This window comes from Crassostrea angulata, chromosome 7, assembly GCF_025612915.1.
Source record: "Crassostrea angulata isolate pt1a10 chromosome 7, ASM2561291v2, whole genome shotgun sequence".
Lineage (NCBI taxonomy): Eukaryota > Metazoa > Mollusca > Bivalvia > Ostreida > Ostreidae > Magallana > Magallana angulata.
In genome coordinates this window covers 31600137-31624020 of record NC_069117.1, presented here as the reverse complement: position 1 = coordinate 31624020, position 23884 = coordinate 31600137, and the positions used below count along the sequence as shown (strand labels likewise).

The window sequence follows — 23884 nt, the reverse complement described above, 5'->3', positions numbered from 1 at the left end:
TTTCAACGTTGTGGAAATGCATACCATGTATCGTTTCATTAAAAATAATTTGTCAGAAAAGGGTGGTTAAGGAAATTGAAAAATTAAACCACCTATTTTAAAATACATCGGAGTCGGAATACCAGCGAGATCAGTCATGGCAGAAGAAACTACAAACAGTCTTCTAAATTTTGATATTGAGGTAAATATATGGACACATTTAAAAGCAAACAATAAACTGAACTTATAATTGTGCAATTAGATTTCATATTCATAGAGGAAATTATTTTCTTTAGATAAATTTTGACGGGAGGGTTAAATAACTCAAAAGGGGGTGTTGTCAGTTTTAGCTTGGTGTATACAGTTATACCCAGTCATGCAACGACAAGGTGTAAATTTATTGTATACTAAACGTATCAAAGTTCTAAAGGCAACTCCTCTCATCCTCCAGACAGATAATACACAAATTCCAATCGATAACACAGAGCAGGACATTTCTCTCTGCAGTGGTTTGAACCTGAGTTGTTCCCGAAGGATTAAACCAATTTACATTTGATGATGATAGCCAACATTTGCAAACTGGTCTTCAGTTCACATTGTTTTGATTAATCAAATCATTTTATGATTTGCTTTGAATGCCTGCTAAAATTGTCGATCATTCTAGCTATATATTGATCGAGGGATCTTTCAGTTTCATTTAAAAATTTCCACCATTTTAGTATGTTTATGTCTGTAACGTTATGTGAAATATTTTAGGTAACTGTTTTATTTTTTAATGTAGTTTGATGATGATGAATTTAAATCTGACCTGCCAACTGTAGATAATCCAACCCTTGAAAGCATTTTGAATGAGGTAAGAATATTTTTTTAGTTTATTTAATTTTAACATGTCTAATAATGGTTTTTGATGTGTCAAATAGGATTTGAATTCCAATAATGAACATGTTGGCTACTGCTCTTAGATAAAGAGAATAGGCTGTATAAAAAAGTAATGTATACATACAAGTGTATACATTACTTATAGTTCGTTTATACTGTGAAATTTAGTAATGATCAAATCTCCATTATCCTGTTGATGTAAATGTTGTCTGTTATTTTAATAATACATATTTGTTATTTTACTACATATCACATGTTAATATCATTCTGATTAGAGTGAAGACTATGAATCTCCTGCCGAGGATGACACATCCTCTGTTATCTCTGCTGTCCAGCCATTTAAGGATTCAGGGGACACAACCTCCCTCTCTAGCTCCGACAGTAATCGGACAGACAGAAGTTCCAGGTCCAGACAAAAGTAACAGCCTTTTTTCCTAAACTGAGATTAATTATTTAAACAATGCAATCTTAGATCTACCTTTATTCATCTGATATGGAAAAAAAATTTAGATAGGAAACTGTATCAAAGGCAAGAGCAGAATGATATATTAAGAGTTAAGCCACTAAAAATTAACTATTAGTATAGCTAGTATAGTTATGCATTGAATGCTAACTTTTGGATGTCATCAGTCCTATTACACACCAAAGCTATGCAGACAAACTGAATACAGCGCATTAGTGTGGTATTATAATTTGTCTGCACAGCCTTGGTTATGTAAGTTTGAACGTTTCTTTTAATCTTACAATTCTAAATATATTCGAAACACATGATGATATTTATAGCTGTGCTCATATGCTGTGACAATTAGGCTTAGTGTGTTGACAGTAAATTAAACGTCACAGATTTCCAATGCAAATACAAGGGAAAGTATACACTGAATGTAAATATAATATATTAGTGATATAAGTTGTATCCTGAATGATGATGTAAAGAGTAGTAAGGTACCCGGTATGCATTAACTCTCAAATTTCATATTTTTCTCAAATTTTGTTTTCAGGAAGAAAATTGATATTCAAAAGACAATACATGGCTCAGTGTTAAAACCAAATCGTCTGAAAAACATAGCGGCCCAGCTTCTCAGTGCTGCAGTAAGAACTTTATATTATACCATTTACACACCTACCCACCCAAGTGGTTTAGGCCACCACTACCCCATAGAGATATAGAAAAAAATGGGAGAAAATCCTCATCCAAAAAACTTTGATTTGATCTTCTAAGAATGAATACATGTTTTTGGTTTGTTTAAATATTGAGTAGAGACTTTTACATGTAAATTTTGGTTGGGTTTTATATTCTTAAAGTCAATTTATGTATATGAACCAATGGATCACCCCACCATTACGTAAAAATATTACATGTTTAACATTTAGATTTTTGTTTGAATTGCTCTTCTTTGTTCTAGGATAGAGTTGATGCAGGGATGCCAACAGCAATGGTATGTACATGTAAATGATTTCTATTGATTCATCATATATTATCAATGGTTTTAGGAAAAAAAACAACTTAAAATCAATAGTTAGACAAAATTAAGCCAAATTAAATAGATATTTTTAAAATCTTAATTATTTTTTTTAATTTTCATTTTTTTTAGGCCGTTTCTTCCTTGATAGCCATTGGAACATCCCATGGACTGGTTCTTGTTTTTGGTGAGTTTATTTTCACATGAATGACAGAAAACTTTTGTAATTAAAGTTGGTTTACATTGTATATACTATAACTTGTACAGCACCTTTGACATTGTACATGGTCCACTTATACAAATACAAAATTATTGGCACAAACACAAAAGCAATATACATTGCTTGTCAGACTTAGCTAGAACATTTCTTAAATATCTTAATTTCTGAATGTCCAATTTCTTGATCTATTTCACTCTTTAAAGCAAAGTACTAGTATTGTTAGCCTAAACACTTATTTATAAATATTCTTTCCTTTTCTTCTGACGTGCAGACCCAAAACAAGTGTTGAAGTGGTGCTTAGGGAGCACAGCGGTGGGTCAGCAGTATGGGTCTGTGTCCGCGCTCAGCTTCAACAAAGACTGCACCCGACTCCTCTCGGGTTTTGCCAAAGGACAGGTCAAATCTTCAAATTTGATAACATACAAACTTTTTAATATTAGACGTAGAAATGGAGCTTGTTGATAAATGAGTTTTACCACACATATCTTGTTGATATCATAAATTTTAAACCTTGTGGTTTTACTTTTAAAAGAAAAATTGTTGATTGAAGAGTCAGAAAAGAAATGACTGTAGTTCAGATGCATTCTGATTTATATAATTTTGGAACATGAAAATGTTATTGTGACCATCTTGGTGCCAGGTAAGGTAGTAGGTGTATGATTTACACATTAATTTTTTGTTTTTTGTTTTTTTATTACAGATTACAATGTGGGACTTGACCAATGGTAAACTTTTGAGGACAATCACAGATGCCCACCCCCCGGGCTCAGCTGTCCTCCATGTTAAGGTAGATGAACCAATCCAGTCAATAGTGTACCTATACTGTGTAAAATCTACTGCTGAATCATTTCTGCAGTCTTTTAATTAACTTTTTTTTCCTTTGAAAATTTGCCCTCCTTCTTTGCATTTACTTATGTTGTTATATCAAGCAACACAATTAAGATGCATTCATTTCATAGATTATGTGTGTTGTCTTTGTTTTATAGTTCACAGACAGTCCTGTGTTAGCTGTGTGTAGTGACAGTGGAGGGTCGGTGTTTGAACTTGAAATGAAGTAAGAATAAAGCATCTTAATTTACCATTGTAACCGAATGCTATTCACTGTGAAACCAATGAAGCAGAAGTGACATCTTTGGGGTTTTTTTCAGGAGATTGATTGGAGTGCGAACCTGTGAATCAAAATGTCTGTTCTCTGGAAGGTATGAATTCTAAAACTTGATCCTTATAATCAACTTGAATACTCAAAAGTTGGTTATAAATTTAAAATCGCACAAAATCATGTGTGTTTGAATTTTTTTAGCCGGGGAGAAGTTTGTGTGGTAGAGCCCTTACACATGAATCTGACTATCAAAGATCACCCAATGCAGGATGTAATGGTGGTTGCCATGGCAACACTGTCAAAAGTATGTCACATGATCATATGTTAACCTATTGGAACTGGGTTTTTCTTTAAAATATCTGAATAAATTTGATTCAAGCTTTTCTCATTCATTCTGCTGTACAATTCTTTTGATATTTTTTTTCAGGTGTTGGTAGTAACATTAAGACCTCAACTTAAGGTTGTTTTCACTCATCCACTAAAGGTAAGAATATGCAGCTCAAGGCTGCTATCAGATTGTTTCATTTAGTTTCAATTAGGTACAAGGGATTTTATACATAGGATCACTGTCCTAAATTTTTGTATCCTTGAAACTAATTTTTTTTTATTTAATTATATTTGGGCCTTAACTGTATTCATTTGAGATGACATTGATTTTATTTCTAGGGCAGTCCCACCTGCCTGCCCCTGCTGGCGTGGCATTTTGTGGTCATACAGGTGTCGGAGAGGGACCGGGTCATTGACCCCGTGCTGGTGTTTGCCCGGGAGTCCACCATCTACTTCTTCCAGGTTTGAATTATATTCACATAGTGGTTATGAAGGATTTAATGCATTAATAATGCTGTTGTTTATAAAATAAGGGCAGATATGAGGCTCAGATCATGTATTGTAAACCTTATATCGTAATTTACAAGTGATAAACTAGTTTGTGCGTTTGTCATATTTTCTTGCATTTACATATGAAGTTAATTTACATTATTTTATATTACTGCTGAATAGATATTATCAATTTAAAAGAGATTCATGAAAAAGATTGATGAATCATCTTTGTTTTTCAAGTGTCTGTACTTGTAATAATATAAGTACCAGGAGAAGAAAATTTTGAACATTAATATAGTTAAAGAGGTGTCCAGAAAGGTAGTGAAAATTGGACTGTATGTAGAACTTGTGCAGTAAACTCAATAAATCAGTAAATCCAGGGAAAGAAAAACCCTTTTAATTCTATTTATACACTTCCCTCAGGTGATATGTAACAATGCCCAGGATATAAAGTGTTCCGGTCTCCAGAAAATAACAGTCCCCTACAAAATGTTGAGCGTAGCTGTGAGTATATAGGACTGTATATATAGTACACTATTTATTTCCGTTTACATATAATTAAGCAATTGCATATACAAATTAAAAAATGATTTTTGCTATTTTTTTTGGTATAGTGGATGAATCCCAGAGTCCTTGTTACCATGGATACCAATGAAAAACTGCATGTCATAGATGTCAGATCTGAAGAAGAACTTGAGGTGATTTGCCATTCAAATAAATAAATTAAAATGTTTATGCTGTATGAGTAACTTTTTAATTTTACCTCATTAATAAATATTAATGATCATGAAAATATTGTCAAAAGATGATTTTATCCTATATTTTAATATTTTGTAGTTATTATTTTAATAGATTATTTTCAGTTAAAAAAAGGATGATTTCTTTTTCTGTTGGTGTTAGAAATAATATTTAATAATCAATGATCTGCTTGGAGTGAGTGATTTCTTTCTGTTTCAGGTTTTGGATGTTTCCTCTGTACAGCTGGTGTACAACAACAGTCATTTCAAGTCTCTGGCTACAGGGGGAAATGTCAGCCAGGCACTGGTATGTTAGAAAGTGAAAGTATCAAAACACATTAGCTTGATATTAGTAGTTCAGTTTATGAAAACAGAAAATGAAAGTTGCAAGGATAAAACAGGGAAAGTGTCAAAACTCTAAATCAGATATTTTGAAAATCATCGCAATGTGAATTTTTAATTGATTAGACTACAGTGTTAATGCTCTTGGTATACATATATTTGATTCCATAGGCTGAGGGTGAATGAGACTTTTAAAAATGATATAAATGTGTTGTAGGCGATGGCGGGAGAGGAAGCATGCTACCAGACAGTAGTCAGTCAAAATGGACAGCTCTTCTTGCTGGGGACCAAAGGAGTGTATGTCTACACACTGCGCAACTGGAGAGAGGTAGGGGTGCGGGAGAATAGTCACATACAATATCATTTTTTCAAATGAAATTGATATCATTGAGAATTAAGTGTACAACTCAAGCTCGGATTTTGTATATGAGTTAACAATACATATAGAGCATAATAAACAGATGAGTTAACTTGATGCACGACCCATTCTGTAAACATTTCCTCTTGTGAGGGGTTGTTCTGCTTGGCGTAGCTCCTTTTATAGTTTTAGAGTAGTAAATTTGGTAGATGTTTTCACATATACTACTTTCATCAAGTGTGATCCAGCACCAAATATATTGATAATTAATTTTATGAATATTTGAGAGATGTGTACCCTTTGCACTTTGTTATGAATACATATACCTGTACCTTTGTTTGTGCAGCGTATCGATGTACTCGTGAAACAGAACAAGTACAATGAGGCCTTGGCACTAGCTCTGTCCTTCTACGATGGCCGAGCCAAGGCGGTGATAGGACTGACTGCCTCCTCCAAAAACAAGAAAGAGGTCGTCTCCAGCTTGGTAAGAAAGAGAAATTGCTTTCAATGTATCTGGTAGTCAAGGAATGCCCTACCAATGCTTCTACCATTAACCCATTGTGAATGATGTCAGCTGGTATTGAATTCATGTTGATACATTCAGTTGCTTTTTGTCAAACTGTTATTATTTGTTTTAAAAAAAAATGCATAAGGATACTGTAAGAGAGAATTTAATGTGGCATCGGAATTTAAATCTCAGGGATGTGTTTTGCTTTAAAAAAAAACATAGGATAAGTCTTTTTTTGCAAATTGAATTATATCTTAAATACTTTAAGACTTTAAAGACTTTATTTACATCTTGAGTGCATTTTGTCTCTCTAATAGTGTAAGAAACAATGCAGAAAACTGAAGCGTGATGATGAACACATTTTGCAAATCATTTGTAGATGTTGGACCTCCTGTTTGAGTATGTAGATTTGTCCATGACAACACTGTGTCCAGAGAAAGGGAAGATGGAGGAGCTAGAGGCTTACTATCAGGTAAAGACACTACTGTACACTCAGATCATAACTGCATTGTGGTTTTCCTGTTAAAAAAAAAGAAGTGTAAAATCAATGCAAAATTGTAGCTATTTCCTGTAATGCATGGTTTTATCAATATCAAATAAAAGTTAACATTTTTTTATGGAATTTATTGTTAAGTATTGTGAATTTTGCTAAAACACATTTTTATTTACAGTTTGATAACTTATTTATATTGTTTCACAGAACATTGTTCCAGTATGTGTCGACTACTGTCTACATCTGAGTAGAACGTAAGTGTTTCATAGAGATCTAGATGATAACATGCATATGTTAAATCTTGTGTAAACTGTACTCAGAATGAAGAGAAGACATGAGCACTAACAATGTCTTTAAGAGAATACTCTCTAAAGGGAATAAACAGTAAAAATGAACATTTACATAACTGACCAAAGTACATTCCATTATTTCAGAGACATCCTGTTTGGGAGGATCTACGACCGGTTCGCAGTGGACTACATTGCCCGGGGGACATTCCTGGAGTGCTTGGAGCCCTACATCCTCTGTGACAAGCTCCGCTCGATTCCTCCCAGTGTCATGAAGGACCTTGTGGAGCACTACCAGGCCAAGAACATGCTGGAGGGGGTCGAGTCTTGTATAGTCCACCTGGAGATCACCAGTCTAGATATACACCAGGCAAGCTAAAAATAAATTCCATCTTCAACCATGAATAACATAGAAAAATATTGATATAAAATTATTGTGTAAAGCTTTATAATAAAAAGTGATTTTAGCAAATTTAATGGTCACATCTGCATTTTTTGAAGGTGGTTACTTGTTCAGTGTATTTCTGTTTGATACGATGTAGAAAAATATAACTTTGAAACAAGAAGTTATTTTTACAATTGTACAACAGGTAGTAAACTTATGCTGGTCCCATGGGCTGTATGATGCCATCATCTATGTCTACAACAAAGGCATGCATGACTATACCACTCCGCTAGAGGAACTGCTGGGAATTTTACAACAGGCCGTCCGGACAGGGATACAGCTGACGGATGAACAGATCCGACTGGGAAATAAACTCCTAGTTTATATTAGGTAAAGTAAAATTCAGTTAAATTGATCAATAGGGTAATAAAGTTTTAGAACTTATAAACATTAGGTAAAATCCGGTAGGCTAATTACACTTCATTTTGATAATTAAGACAATCTTATGATTAGAAATGTAAAAATATGATGTTTCTACATTTCTTCTGTTCCTTCAAAAGAAAAAAGTGATGCTAAAATATTTCTTTGATGTTACAATATCTAAGTAAAAGTAGATAAAGGAACAATGTAGAATTTAGTATGGAACACATACTCCAGCTGATCTCAAACCAGAGTACTATTTGTCCAACAAACATTTCAATATATTTTACATGAGTCATAATTAATACAAAATTTTCACAGCTGCTGTTTGGCAGGAAGAGCCTATCCTCTTGGTGACATTCCAGAAGACATGGAAGCAGACGTCAAGAAAAATGTCTTCCAATGCATTACACGCATGAAGATTAAAGCTGGTCAGTCAGCTAGCTTTTGTTTTTTGCAATACCCTCTTTAAAATTTTTGAATTGTGATGAATAAAAAAAATGTTCCATATTCTGAGTTTATCCACGGGGTAGATTTCTTACATGTACTTTTCATTCCACTTGCAGATGATTCCACTTATCCATATCTTCGAACACTACTACAGTTTGACACCAGAGAATTCCTAAATGTGCTAGCCTTAGTGAGTGTGGAAGAACAGTTTTCTTCAAATCATTTTTAAATGATTAAATCCATTAAATTCATTCATGAATTTTAAAATCCTTGATAATACAGTAACATAAAGATACCAATAGGAACAAAATGTGATACATACATACCGGTACATGTATGTGTGAATTTTATTTACAGACAAAGTGACAATTCTGTGCATATTTCATATGCATTTAGGGAAAGTTAAGCAATATGAAAATACTCTTTTATGAATTAGATTAAGTTCCCATGCAATAAACCTTTAGTTTGTTTTTAGTTGAATTTGATGCATAAAGGCTTGTTATAGGATTTTCTTCAACTTGGAATTGAAGAGGAAAAACATTATTTGCTAATATTGTAATCTTCATACTATTTTAGGCATTTGAGGAGAAAGAATTCAACACAGAAGAAGGGTAAGGCATTTTGTGAGATCATGAATTTTTAAGCTAGAAGTTCACAAAGAGCCATTAAATCAATGATTAAGAGGCATGTTACTAAATATATGAATATTCAGAGGAGGCAAAATAACTTAACCCTCAAACTTGGATAGTCTTTTTTGGGTGTCAAATAGCCAGATAGACATGGAATTCTGGAAAAAGTGGATTCATACCTGTAAGGTTTTTTTGATAAGAATTTCTTTGTTTATATTCAAAAGAACTTAAACGTATTTGTAACTGCAGAATCAGAAACCGTCAAAGAGTAGTGGACATTCTTCTGCAAGTGATGGTGGAAAGCGGGGAATTCACTGTAAGTGTTGCAGGAATATTCTAATCCAACATTGTTTATTAAGTCTGACAAAATACAAAACATTACAAATAACTGAATTTTCAAATGTGCATGATATAGAATTAATAAACTTTTCTTTCTGTTTTGTAGCCCACTCAGATAGGAGTTCTGTTTACGTTCCTGGCTCGGCAGATGGCGAGTCATGAAAACACCATTCTGGTCAACAGAGTCTTGTTCGAGCAGGTACTTGAAAATTTTTAAATGCCTAATGTATCGTACCTGTACATTGTACATAAGCATTATCATGACTTGACATTGATTTTTTATCATAATTGAATCATTTTAAAAATATGTAAGATGAAGTTTTTAAAGAGTCATAGATTTAGTTATCAAGATATGTGCAATATATTTTCCACTTGGTTACTTTGGATTGTATTGAATTTTTTGTATTATAGGTGTTGGAGTTTTTAGCTAACCCTGAGGATGATTCTCGCCATGAAGAGAGACAGCAGGCCCTGATGGAGCTTCTACAAGCCGGGGGCCTACAACAGGTCAACGAGGAAAAGTTACTGTCCATGGCAGAGAATGCTAAATTGTAAGGGAGTCATACTGTTAGTCAATCAGGAGTATGTTTAGAGAGGGAGAAAAGATAGTTTTGTTAGAGCCCTTATCTTTGGAGAGAAAGAGACAGAGAGAGAGAGAGACTATACTCTTAATTTAATTTAAATGAATTGGGGCCATATAGTATTAAAAATATTCCATAGAAAACTATTTTATGGTCCTTAATAATCCTTTTTTTCACTTTAAAGAAAACTCCCTAAATTTAAAGATCTTTTTCAACATGTATGACATATTAGAGGGGGGGGGGGGGCAGCATATACCAATATATCTCTAAGACATGTCTTATTCCAATTTTATTTGTAATATTTTGACAGCTTCCGTGTCTGTGAGCTGCTCTATGAGAAGAGGAGACAGTTTGACAAAATTCTGTCCTGTTACCTCAGAGATCCTTCAAGGAAGGTGAGAAACAAGATGGAAGGTCAACTTGATCTCATCTATTGATTTGACTCACATAAATCTACCATAATCATTTGTCAGATTATACATGTGTACATGCATTAACATCTCAAAACAGAAAAGAAATTTGAGATTTCTGTGTTTAACAATCAAGATTAATACATTAGATAGGGGTTTTAACTTCCTGGCTAGTTGTAAAGCACTTGTAATAGATAGTTAATTTCAGTCTGTTTGAAGTACAGATCATGTACAAATTTATAGTCAATTCTTTTAAATAAATATGCATGCAGTTGATTGGTCGTTTCTCTTTTTAAACATAAAATTTTTTTTTTCTTTTTCTTTTCATTGCAGTACCATGCATTTAGTTACATTACCAGCATACTGAACAGTGAGAGATTTTCTGTGGAAGAACAGGAAAGGTTGAAAGAGGAGGCCTTTAATCAGCTAGAGGTAACTAAAGAAATTCATTGAGAAACTGTGTTACAAAAAAATTGATCATATCATACACAATTATGTATATACATATAAATGTACCTTACCTTCTGTTGATTTTTAAGAAATTATTGGTTGACAGCTTTTATATGAAGACTGTGTATATTTCAGTACAATAGGTAACTCCCCTTGAGTACTATGACATCATCTCTTTTGCCCTATTCAAGATTGTTACTTTTGATTTGTAACATTGATTTGTAACAGTTTTATATTCCATTTGAACAAAGGGATTTTAGTTAAATGCATTTTTACATGGTTTGTAGTTGACCTTATATGGTAAATAAATTCATTATAGGGCCTTAAGCTTTCACCCCCATATGGAATATTATGACGGTATGACCACATATAAAACCAATATAGTAGCATAATCAAACAGAAACCATGTAACAAATAGCATACTGGTAAAAATATAGATAACAAACCAGCTGGATCTTCTGATCCGTGTTGTAGGAGCTGGTATCCATTGACTGTAAACAGGCCGCTCAGATGGTCATCTCTACCATGCCCAAAAATCTGGGGGTCATCGCCAACAAGATGAAAAGTAACCCCAAGGTCTTGTTTGAGTTCCTGAAGGGTGTGATGTCATGCAGGTAAGCAGATGCAGATTGACTTTGTTTTTTTTAATAAATATTGATGTTTAGTTTTGATTGATACAGTGATGGATACACAGACACTAGATTGTATTCTTATATATATATATAAAGTCAAACACACTGGGTGACAGGTAGTAGGTACCGGAAGTCTTAATTACTGCAGAAAATCAGGTCTTTTTGTTCAAAACATTTTATTTTTTCCCTGTTTATGTTAATTCAATCCTATAAACCTCAACTTCGAACATTTGTAGGTTTATTAATTGGACCTCTTTAATATGGTGTATGCTTTAATTGCAATATGAACATTTCTGTTTCTTTGACCTGATATTCAGGGATTCTGGGGGTAGTGCGATACACACAGACAAACAGGTGAACATTGATCCCTGGATCATTGAGCTGTACGTGGACCTCATGTGTCAGTTCAGACCACAGGAAGTCTACAACTACATCAAACTGAACGAGGGATACCGGCTGGAGCAAACTCTGGAAGTAAGTTATCTCCCTTAGTCAGGGAGACAATACCCTTACAGAGAGTGTGTGAAGGATTTGTGGTAAACCAATTTGTGTTTCATCATTTTATGAAGCATCTTTAAAGTGTACTTTATATCTCATAACGTTAGTATGTATTGTTATCAAACATATTATGTGTGTGTTCAAGTCAGTGTGTTTTAATTGTGCAGATCTGTAGGCGACACAAGAATTCTGAGGCCACAGCGTACCTACTAGAAAAAGCAGGAGACATCCAGGGGGCATTTGGAATCATTCTGACGGTAACAAGTTTCTTCTTTGTTTACATGTACATCAAATTTCCTTCTGTTACTGAGAAAAAAAATTTAGATGTTGGTTACTGTTGTGTTCATCTTTTAAAAACCTGGTCTATAGGTAAGAATATTTTGTTACATGTATTATATCTTAGAATGATTCAGAGGTAAGGTTTTTTTGTTTTTAACTTTTTCAGAACCTCCAAAACAAACTGAAAGCATTGACAAATGAACTACTGTCTCCTGAGTCAGAGAAAGGTAATTTCATAAACTTTCAGTTTGAACATTTGGTTGGCATGTAACTTTATAAGTGCAATATTTTATATTCCTAACAAAAAAATGAATGATAGCAAAACAAGACAATAACTTTTCAGATGTGACAGTACAGTTTCTGGAGGTCCAGGCTCTCATCCTGGTTGTGATCCAGTTGTGTCAGAGGAATTCTGGGAAAATGGATGAGGCCGGTAGAGAGGTAATCTCCTCATTTTTTTATTCAGAACAGATTAATTTCAAACTTTCTCAGTGACCTGCTCATGAGTAGGTAAATCTTTAGACAATGAATAGCTACTGAGTTGTATCGACACTTGATTTCTGTTTTTTTGATGAATTTCTTTATTTGTTGCAGTCCCTTTGGTTCCCTCTCCTGGAGACTGTTATGTCACCACAGAGAAAGCTGAAGGACCTGAACAACAAACAAATTCAAGAAGGTTTGTATGTTAATCTAGTTCATGTGCAATTTATAAAAAGCCAAATTGTAATTGTGTAACTTTCTATTTGATATTTACTATATACTGTAAGTCCCCTACCAATTAAAACAAGGGGGACAATAGTCTTCAACTCCATCTTTCAGTCTATCTGTTAGTCATTCTGTCTCAACATGATACGTTTTTTCTGCTCTTTTTTCATCATGGCTTTGAAAATTACTTTGCAACTTGTGGGTGCACCTTAAAGAGAATCTACAGAACTTGTTTGAGTTCTGTGTTTTTCGTAAAAATTGTTTGTAAACTTTATTTTTAGTGTGCATGAGAAAGAAATGTAGGCACTCATAATTTCAAATTTAGCATCACTTGGTCCATGTTCAAATGTACGATAAAAAATAAGTTTTTCAGCTCACTTGAACTGAAAGTTGAAGTGAAATTTATGACAGAATGACTTGTGTCTATCTGTCTGTATGCAAACTTTCAATATTTTTTATTTAACCTTCCCACACCTGTATACGAAGTTTGATGACAAGCTTTTAGAGGATTATTCTGACAATGCAGATGCCATATATGAAAATTGATAATTGTCAGGTTTAGCTGGTAGATGTATTATTCCAGATAACGGAAAACGTAAAGAACCATTTTAGATTTAATGAACAATTAAAAATTTTATGATACAGATCAGGTAAAGAAGTAGGTTAGTAGTCTCTATCGGCGGCCATGAGGAGATCTGATTAGTTTCAGCCAGGTGGTGACAAATTCTGCTTGTCCTACAACTCCATCCACTAAAATTACAAGGAAGTCACAAGGATGTTACAAGGAAGTAACAAGGATGTTACAAAGAAAGTTACAAAAATGTTACTATGAAGTCACAAGGATGTAACAAGGCAGTCATAAGGATGTTGTGGGAAGTCTTAAGGATGTTGTGGAAAGTCTTAAGGATGTTGCAAGGAAGTCACATTAAGCTTTGGGTTTAGATGGGATTTTGTTCAGCATTTTCTTATTGGCACACTATTTCAGAGTTACATATAAGATTTACTAGATCTTGCTGAAAGTGTAACTGTTTAAGCCAGGTAGAATTGCATTTTGAATAAATTGATGGAAAAGTCCAAAGCCTTTTGTTAACGCTAGTTGCTGTCAATATTTTGTTATCTGCCATTTTCAGAAATATTGACAGCAATCACTTATAACATATTTTATCTACCAACAGTTCTTTATTCTAGTCCATGGCAAAACCAAATATTTGACATAGAACAATTATATGACTTTGACCTCAATTGACCCCTATATGTGTTTCGCTCCATGTCACAAGTTTTATACAGAACATAGAATGGGATAAAGACTGACTTGTATCCTGATAGATGTATGATGTAATGATAAAAAGAAAGACTCTTACAATTTCCGTCAAAATAGTTCATAACCCAGGGTATATCGGTATCCTCGATATGTCCGTTTCTGTCTACGTCCAGGTGGTGAAAAAGGATCACACCTTCCAAGGACGAGCCCAGGCAGCGCTCTTGCCAATCCAAAAGGAACTCATCACTGGTTAGAGACTTGTCGTCTGAGAGGGACATAAAGAAGGATCATTTTCTACAACCGTTAACTGATAGCTCTTCTTTCGCTGGCATGTTTTATTGTCATCTCTTGAATGAATATTACAGTTTGTTTATGTTATTGAATTAATGTTGTTCATTATTTGAAAATTATTTGGAGATAAGCCTTAACATATATATCTGTAATGAAATTTTTCTAGTCTTAGAAAATTCAACTTATGACTACATGTATGTACATGAAATGAATACTCACGATTTCTGTCAAATTCGAAGAAAACGTGTCGAAACTCCGAGAGCGATAGTCTGTAATTATGATCTATGTCGGCAAGGTGGAACACATATCTGGCCTCGGCATCACTTCCTGCTTGTAGGGAACAAGCATTGACACTGCACAAAATTCAAAAATAAACTTAAAACCCCATTTGAAAGCTTCACTCTGTCACAAGTTTTAGCTTCCATCACTTTTTGCTTGATATTTCAATAATCATGAATACCTTTGTGCTCTTCCTACGTTCATTCACTACTGTGAGAAATGTCCCCTCTACCTCTTTAGGCTTCATTACACAACCCAAAATAGAAAGTCTACGGCGTTTTTGCATTGCATCAGCCACAAAATAGCCCAGATGATAATGTTGAAAAATTGTGCAAGGCATTCTGAGTGAGTTCTGAACAGTGAAAATATGTCCCATTATAAATCTCCATAAGAAATTTGTTTTCGTTCATGTAAACTTTTATGCGTGAAAAATGATAATGAAAATATTTTATATATTTTCCCTTTTATCGATTTCAGCTGTATTTCTTTCACAGTCATTTCACAGTGTATTTTCATTAAAAATCAGAAAGTGATGTAAACAATAACTTGGGACAGACAGACAGTTATAGTCTAACTAAAGTACAACTGCCACAAAGTCATTCCATAAAATAACTTCATTTATTTATGTGGAAAATTGATTTGAATTCAGTGAGAAAAAAATTTATTTTTCTTTTAAATGTATAGTTTTCAGATAGAGTATGCAATGTGCTTACCAGATCAAGATACAGGACAATATAAGTACAATCATTTTGCTGAAATGGAATTGATTGTTGGTGCGTCAACACTTGTCCCTGTCTGGAGTGAAAGAGATTATCAGTATGCAATAGTTTACCTGTTAGGTGCACTCCTTGTCAAATTTGTACGCAACAACACTGTCACTGATAAGAACAAAGTTCTTGGGGGACACTTGGTTTGTACTTAAGAACTAAATGATGATATTTGATACATGTATCACAAACTGAAAACTTCCTGACATAAGTGTGAATTAAGGACCCTTTGACTGATAATGGAGCTAATGAAAGGTGTACAATCGGAGGAGACAATTAAATAAATAATCATGTCACGAACCATTCTTCATGATTAAGATTATTCATTTTAAATACATTTAAGAGAATATAGAATGATGTGAAGAATTGTTAACAAGGTGAGCAATGTGGCCTATGGGCCTTTCTTTAGAAGCAAATGCCAAAGTAGGACTCAATACAAATGATATGTGCTTAGTAATACCAATCATCATTTAAAGTGAATGTTAATTATTATTCTTTCAAGGTTTGATAAAAGTTTGTGATTTTCATTGATAGAAAAATGAAAATTGATTTCAGATTTTAAGAAAGCTACACACCATGTTCTGAACAGCATGATGGGATACATCGCTTTACCCACAATTCTACACAAAATTATGCAGGTGAGACATGGTTAAATAACTTACATTTTATTCTAAATCAAATTTACTACCATCTGAGAGAGAGAGAGAGAGAGAGAGAGAGAGAGAGAGAGAGTTTAAGTGGATTAGAGAGTTGGTCATCAAAATAAAAAGACAGCTTTTATATGCAGATTTCTCCAATCGATGCTTTGCTTTGTCAAAGGAAAACGTAGTTATTACATTAAGAAGTTAAAATCAACATCCCAGGTAGTATATACATGTGGTTTGTACCTTTTAGGATCCAGCATATAGTACAGGGAAGTTTGGAGAAGTAAGGGAGTTAATACTGGGCATGTTGGAGACCTACAATTATGAACAGGTAAATTAAACTTCAAGAAAACATTTTTTGATTGAATATATGTTGAACACATTTATAACAGGTTTTTACAAATGACGTTGTATTATTACAGACTTTAATGGAGACCTGTAAAAACTTGATGAATCACGATATCCATGTCCACCTGAAGAATCTGACGACCGCGGCCAAGAAAGGCTACGTCCCGGCGGGAGACAACTGCTCGCTGTGTACCAAGCAGTTTGTGAACCAGAATGAGACCGATACAGTCATTATATTCAGGTAAAGGAATTCTTTAGGTAGAACTCAGACAAAGTATTCCATTTCAAAGTTTAAATAAATACATGGTCTTAAGTATATAGATACATGCATTATTTCAAGGTAAACGTTTTTTTGGTGACATTTTGTTACTGATTTCTTAGTAAGTTTTACACCCCCCCCCCCATCCCCTGAAAAACAAAGAAATGCCTCTATAGAAATGCCTTGGGAGTTTCACAATAAAACCATTTTCACACAATATTTGCAAAAAATTGATTGAAATATTCATTAATTTGTATATTGTAGATGTGGACACAGTTATCATAAAGGATGCCTACAGTCCATCGGTTCGGTCCATGTAATTGATGGCGAGGACTCTTGGGTCTGCTTTCTCTGTAGTCATCGGAAACGCGGCCAGTACCAGAGCACCAGATTCCACCGTAGTCACAGTAACCGCGGGCAACCCAAAGGCAAAGATGTAAGTTATCTGTGGTTGTATTGTTGGGAAAGGGATTAGTCAAAATTAATAAATGATATTTATTTTTTTCTTTTCATAAGTCATGCTTATTCATAGAATGATTTAGTACATGTACTGATGGTTGAAATGTAAGTTGATTGAATGTTTTTCTTATTTTTTTCTCTTAATTGGCAAAGATTACTGTTGATCCACAACACAGTCAAGCCTTGGATTTTGTGAAAAGCTTTTTAAAGACTCCTTCAAGGGTGAGATTTTTGTCTGATTTTCCAGGTAGCTGAGCAACTTATGGTAATTAAAAGTATAAGAAGTTGAGAAATGACAAATGTTTAAAAGGCAAAAATTGGCCAATGTTTACAGTTAAGAAAGAACTGTAAAGATGGATATTTTTAAAACAGATCAGAATTTTGCCATTTTTGTGCAAGAAAGCATTGGAGTGGGGCTACTTATTGTCAAAATTAAGAGTTTACAAAATGTTTTCTCTTATTGCATTACTTTACCTTATTTCAAAACATGGTGAGGTGAGAAAAACTGTTCACAAAATTTGCAAAAATGTCCCCATGGCAAAAGTTTTCTCTTTTACAGTATCAGAATAATCTTCATTATTGGAAATTCCATTCAAATTTTCACATAGGGATGCCAAGTAGCCTGTTTTGTATTTTGTGTACAATTTTGTTCTATAGATGTCTCTCCTGAGTGAACTGTCCAGTTCATCGGCCCCCAAGTCACACCGAGGATCCTCCAGCATCTTCAACCAAGAAAACTTCCAGCTCAAACTGGCGCCCCCTCCAGCAATGGAGTCAGCACCATGAGCACTGACCATTTGAATTAACATTGATAAAATTGTGATACTACTAGTATGTTTGTATACAAATACATTAATTCGTGCAATAGACAGTTATATATTATACACATGTATATCATGTTGTATTAATTTGTGATTATGTATTTCATTTCATCTGTTTGTTTGAATTGTTATGATGTCTAAATATGAATGTTTTATAAAGCTGAATACCGTAATATATTTCTTGCTGTTTTGATTATTTTCACATGTACAGGGCACTTGAAAGTTCACGGAATCAGACAAAAGCCCTGAATGTATGTGTTTACTGAATGTGTTTACAGATGCTGTGGTTTCATCGATGTTTGTTTAATGCCCATTTTCATGGATTTCCTTGTTCAATTGATCCATGAAGTGCAATTTCTAATAACATTTTGTATTGATAGGTTTAATGACAACAAAACATATCCTTGAAACTGATTTCCATTTACAGTGTAATCCATTGGCATTAAATAGGATATGCAATATTAAATTTAGTGGCTGTTATGCTATAAGGGTTGTTATGCAATATAAAACATTATAGTAATACAATCTGTTATTAAAATAATTTAAAAGCTATAAGTGGCTGGAATGAATCATAATGGAGTAGGTGTATGGTGAAATCACCCTACTGTGGAATCATTTAAATTCGTGGGGGCCAACTTTCGTGGATTGTGGATTTTTTGCTTATTCGTTGGGATGTAATTTCATGGATGCGCTGGTTTTCAGTTTGAGAAACAAAGATAACTCTTTCTAAATTTGTTTTCGTTGAGGATGTAAATTCGTGGGGGAGGGCTACCCACGAATACCACGAAAATTGAGCCACCTCGAATTCTAATGATTCTACAGTAGTTCATTAATCAGCAAAGGCATTGTTATGCAGTGTTGACGAGTATATGTATATCTGAACAATAATGTACTTTTATTGATATTCCATTCAAATATATGTGTTTAGTTCAGATCCAGTAGCTCACACAGTCATCTTTAGGGAACTGATGCTAGTTTTAGGGGGGGGGGGTAGTAGTACACGAATGTATGTTTTCTTAAGTTTATTGTGAAGTGATTTATCCCATGTGTTATAGACTTCTTATCAAAGAGCCAAATGTTGTACTTTAATCATTACTCTTGTGAACAGTGAGAGACCTTTCCTATTTTAAAATGAAACAAAGCATAGCTAAGATCAAAATTCAGACCAATTATGATGTCGATATCGATGACGTCATGCATAAAATGATGATATCGTTCAGTATGCAAATTGGATTGATATGATATCGTCGATATTGACATTAAAGTACATTTAAGAAAACGTCAAGATGGGACAACATTTTTGCAAAATAACATCTCAATGATTATGGTGTCTATCAATATACAGTATCGTCAATATCATTGATATCGATGCTACATTGTGTGTTGAACATAATTTTAAAAAAAAGCTAGCTGAATTTTATACCTGTGATCCTAAAAGAAAATTGTTGAAAATATTCATGACATGAGGCTTTTAAGCTCACCTGAACCGAAGGTTCAAGTGAGCGTTTCTGATCACCTGTTCCCCATCGTCCGTCCATTTATCTGTCTGTAAACTTTTCCCATATTTTACTTTTCTAGAAAGACTGAGCTAAATTTAATCAAATTTATCACGAAGCATCCGTATAGGAAGCCAGGGGATTCAAAATGATTAAAATAAAGGTTGAAACCCTTTTTAAAAGGGGGATAATTACGAAATGTTCAGCGAAAAAGGTGTGTGTCTTAAAATTTTTTTTCTTAAGAACCACTGCACTACATGTACATTTGTACATTAAAACTTGTATACATCGTGAAGATTCCACTTTGTTAAAACCGTGACCTCAGGACTAATGCTTAAGTTCAACAAAGAAATATAAAGGGAAAATGTTTTAAAACATTCTTCTCCAAGAACTACAAAGCTACAACTTGTTAGATTATTATGCAAGTATTCTCAGATAGTGTAGATTCTAAATCGTTAAAATCATGACTACCAAAAGGAGTTCAATTCAACATCGATTATATAAGAGATATGTTTTAAAATCTTTTCAAGAACTACAATGCTACGATTTTTGATATTACTATGCAAACATCCCATGTTAATGTAGATTGAAAATTGTTTAACCTGACCCTGAGATCAATACTTGGCCCCAAGAGGGGTTCAAAGTTTAACAGAAATAAATAGGGGAAATTTTAAAATCTTCTCAAGAACCACCGCACCAGAAATGCCAATACTAACGTTAAAGCTTGTATGATAAATATTGTGAGCATTATAAATTGTTGAAAATTTGACCCGGACCGATGCAGGGGTCCAAAGAGGGAGTTTAAGTTCAACATAGAAATATAATAAGGAAATATAAGATTTTAAGATTGGTCAGTTAATGTATCACAGATATTAGGGTAATATTTTAAAAAATGTAGGCTTCTTTTTATGTTTAATGTATTGTAACATCTTGAGAGGTTTATAATATTTTCAGAATTTCATATTCAAGCATTTCGAACTAGAATTACACAAGACCTGTTGTTCAGGTGAGCGATGTGGTCCATGGGCCTCATGTTTTAAGTTACATTCAGTTATATTACCCATCCTTGAATGTTCTTGGAATGTGCCGTAATATACAGCACTGTATATGATAAGGACAACGTTTTATTTTAGGCTGGTTTTTAAGGAAGCGTATATTAGTGCCACGTTGTAAATTTTGTTTATTCCAACTTTAAAGTTGGAATTTCCAACTTTAATCTTGGAATCCCCTTTAAAGTTGATTTTTCCAATTTTAAAGTTGGAGTTTCTAATTTTAATCTTGGAACTTCCAATTTTAATTTTCTGTTGTTATTTCAATTTCAGACGAATGTCTTTTAATAAGTGATCTTAATTGCCTCTTAGTGTGTTTCATCTAATTAACACCACCCTCTTGTTTTACATATTAAGATAACATTTATTTGATTCAAAATTATTTCGGTATATTTGATATCTGATACTGTATATATTTAAACGTTTTAATATTATATTTTTATATGAAAACTTCTAGTTTATAGATATACAACTTTAAGTTTATGCCCAGTTTACCTGTGATATAATGTTCGAACAAAAAAGGCTGAAACTTCAGGATTAAAGTTGGAAAAATCTACATTAAAGTTGAAAACTTTAAAATTGGAAATTCTGAGTTAAAATTTGAATTCCACGATTGGAAGTTTCAAGATTAAAGTTGGAATTTCCAACATTAAAGTTGGAGTTTTAAAGAAAAAATTACAACGTGGCACTAAAACGCTTCCGTGGGGTTTAGCATTGCAGGCCTTTAAGCAGTATGATTATCTTGCTTACGGAACTGTATTCAACATACTGTTCTCCTCTTATGTCAAAATCATCGCTAATTACTATTGAAAATGTAACCAGTAGCGGCACAAGAAGCACACACACACACACACACACACACACACACACACACACACACGTATCTTAAGAAATTTTATTTACAGACTGAGGAGGAATGAATTTTCATAACCATTTATTACGTAAAAATTTTTTTAATTAGTTTGAATAAATTGAAAATGTATAGAGGAAATACCGGTATATTGAAGTTGCAATAAAAATCTATCAATATTAGGAAATGATAATTCGGTGTGTCAACAAGCGGTTCCTGTGCTAGGTCATTCTAAATATAGTATGATAATTGGTTAATTGGGTTAATTGGGAAATATAGTTACAAGCAAATCATGTAGATCAAACTACAAGTAAATGAGGCAAATCACCAAAAACGGATGATATTTCTCTAAATACCGGAGCCGTAGAAACATGTATTTGATCTTACTGATCATATCCTTTAAAGGTATTAAAGGATTGTGTCGAAATGAACGGTATGTTAAGGAAATACGTCTTTTATCTTCAAAATGAAAATTGTAGCATGCAAACTAACGGTATATTTAAAAAAAAAAACAATATGATGATTACATGTGTATATCTTTATATGTTAAATAAGTTAGTTCAAAGTTATGTAGGATCAAATTTTCCCCTTTAGGTTGAAATGTTGAATAACTGAAAATTCCACCATATGAATTTCTAACATTATGTCATTTTTTCAGGGGTGAATGTTGCACAAACTTCCATCTCGTCAACGGAACATGCGCCCGTATGAATAAGTTCAGATTGGTTGATCAAATCAAAATGTGTTCATTGCACCCGGTACATTCAATTGCAAGAGTTTTTCACAATTGACTCCATTTTTTTTATCTGTTACAGCCTGTCCTCCGGGAACTTATGGAGATAATTGTTCCACCGACTGTCCCAATCAACATTATGGGGAGAACTGTGGTCTCAAATGTTATTGTGGGCCTGATGAAAAGTGTCACACTTTCCATGGCTGTATTAGTATTACAACTGGTGAGTAAGATTTAAATGACGCCTATTGATGACCAAGCAATGAAGCCATATGAAAATGTGAAACTATTTATAGAAAATTAATAAGCTAGTACATGTAGTCCTATATTTTTTCCAAGCATCCTTATGAATTCATTGTTCTATGAAAAGTATTTAGTTTGACCTAGCTTTTAAAGACTTTTATGTATTTGAAATAATAAATAACTTTACAATATCATATGACTGTTTAGTTTTGACTGTTACAAACAATATGAGTAAACAATTTACATGCTTCAATCACGAGACTTAATATCTTTGTGTTGCAACCATTGGAACCATTTGGTTACACATGTAAATCCTTTGGATTATGTTTCCGTTTGAATGACAATTTAATGCACAACATGTCTTTATCCTTGAGAAATAGAATTTTTTTATGGAACCATTCTCAACAAAGAAAACCAGAATAAAAGTAAAATGTATCGTTGCTTTCTATTTCAGTATTCAGAAAGCAAACAACAATAGCTACTCATAGTAACCGTTCTCATACCACTCCATCTTTAACAGGTAATATGATATTCCCTAGAGAATGTATTGAATAACAACTTAATGGGGAAAAAACCAGAGTTTAAAAAGCCCAAGAGTCAAGAAATATTCTTGAAATTTGTGGGGTTTTATTTTACACCACAGTGTACTATTCTTGAGTGGTAATAAGAACGTATGATTGTATTTTGTTTTAGCGTTGGGAAAGCAAACAACAAAACGCTCTGTGACTACAGTGGCGGAGGCAATGTTTACCACTCATAGTAGCCATTCTAAGAACACCCCAACCATAACAGGTGACATATAGCACTCCTAAGAAACTGTATTCAAACAAAAAACTTAGAAAATAGTTAAAATAAGATCAGATCATATTTAACAAATGTATACAACTATGATTGTGAAAACATTTGGTCATGAGCTTTAGATTTTTTTTGGTTTATCGCTGTGAAGTCACATAATATGCATGAAGGGGTCTACCGGTACTTGATTCCACCTTCTAAGTATAAGCTAGCGCGTGTATAAATAAGCCTACTGTCCCGATAAACAGAAGAAAACAGCTTGGTTGTCAGCCCATCTTGTACCACCAGAAACCTGACCTTAAAAAGTATGAGATGCATGTATTTGAAAATCTTATTTTTACTTTTCTTTCAATTTAACAAACGTTTTTTGGTTAAGTTAAGGGGAAGTTGTGTTTAATTTAGAATTTTTATAAACGTTATTGATATGCTTTACCTGATAAACAAAGTTCTTATACATACAGTTACATATTGTAGGGGAAAGCAGTACATGGACGCTATAACCACTAGTATATTACCGCATGGCATAGCCACACTAAAAACAGTGAGTGCTGAGAGACTGAGATTTAACCGGTTGGGTTGACAAGAGGAACAAGGGCAGAAAAGGAAGCTGTACGAGAAGGAGGAGATGAG

The 23884-nt window shown here is 33.6% G+C and overlaps 2 protein-coding genes across 2 annotated transcripts; one reads left to right on the top strand and one right to left on the bottom strand.

Moving 5' to 3' along the window:
- The first annotated feature begins 85 nt into the window (after positions 1-85).
- On the top strand, positions 86-18503 carry LOC128156400 (vacuolar protein sorting-associated protein 8 homolog). Its single transcript, XM_052818511.1, has 42 exons — positions 86-181; positions 761-832; positions 1134-1276; positions 1857-1947; positions 2262-2294; positions 2451-2505; positions 2810-2934; positions 3239-3325; positions 3525-3592; positions 3687-3737; positions 3839-3941; positions 4065-4121; positions 4304-4426; positions 4880-4960; positions 5071-5154; positions 5414-5500; positions 5753-5863; positions 6240-6377; positions 6781-6873; positions 7102-7148; positions 7329-7551; positions 7772-7956; positions 8308-8417; positions 8553-8626; positions 9013-9047; positions 9315-9381; positions 9511-9603; positions 9816-9955; positions 10296-10380; positions 10729-10827; positions 11320-11459; positions 11795-11951; positions 12143-12232; positions 12421-12481; positions 12598-12695; positions 12849-12930; positions 16113-16195; positions 16452-16532; positions 16624-16790; positions 17073-17244; positions 17421-17489; positions 17925-18503. The coding sequence occupies exons 1-42, from the start codon at positions 137-139 to the stop codon at positions 18051-18053; spliced, it is 4134 nt and encodes a 1377-aa protein (XP_052674471.1). The 5' UTR covers positions 86-136; the 3' UTR covers positions 18054-18503.
- On the bottom strand, positions 13561-15660 carry LOC128156401 (uncharacterized). The gene is made up of 4 exons (XM_052818512.1): positions 15504-15660; positions 14731-14864; positions 14321-14485; positions 13561-13709 (listed from the first exon to the last, which is right to left on the bottom strand). The coding sequence occupies exons 1-4, from the start codon at positions 15536-15538 to the stop codon at positions 13633-13635; spliced, it is 411 nt and encodes a 136-aa protein (XP_052674472.1). The 5' UTR covers positions 15539-15660; the 3' UTR covers positions 13561-13632.
- Positions 18504-23884: the final 5381 nt, after the last annotated feature.

Bases quoted from the DNA above. Each gene is read 5' to 3' on its own strand.
- LOC128156401 (XM_052818512.1), bottom strand. From the start codon at position 15,538: ATGATTGTACTTATATTGTCCTGTATCTTGATCTG. The intron at 14,865-15,503 runs GTAAGCACATTG...AATTTTGTGCAG, and splicing joins TTGTCCTGTATCTTGATCTG to TGTCAATGCTTGTTCCCTAC. The intron at 13,710-14,320 runs GTAAGAGTCTTT...TTGTAATTTTAG, and splicing joins GAACTATTTTGACGGAAATT to TGGATGGAGTTGTAGGACAA.
- LOC128156400 (XM_052818511.1), top strand. From the start codon at position 137: ATGGCAGAAGAAACTACAAACAGTCTTCTAAATTTTGATATTGAG. The intron at 8,627-9,012 runs GTGAGTGTGGAA...ATACTATTTTAG, and splicing joins TCCTAAATGTGCTAGCCTTA to GCATTTGAGGAGAAAGAATT. The intron at 11,952-12,142 runs GTAAGTTATCTC...TTAATTGTGCAG, and splicing joins GGCTGGAGCAAACTCTGGAA to ATCTGTAGGCGACACAAGAA.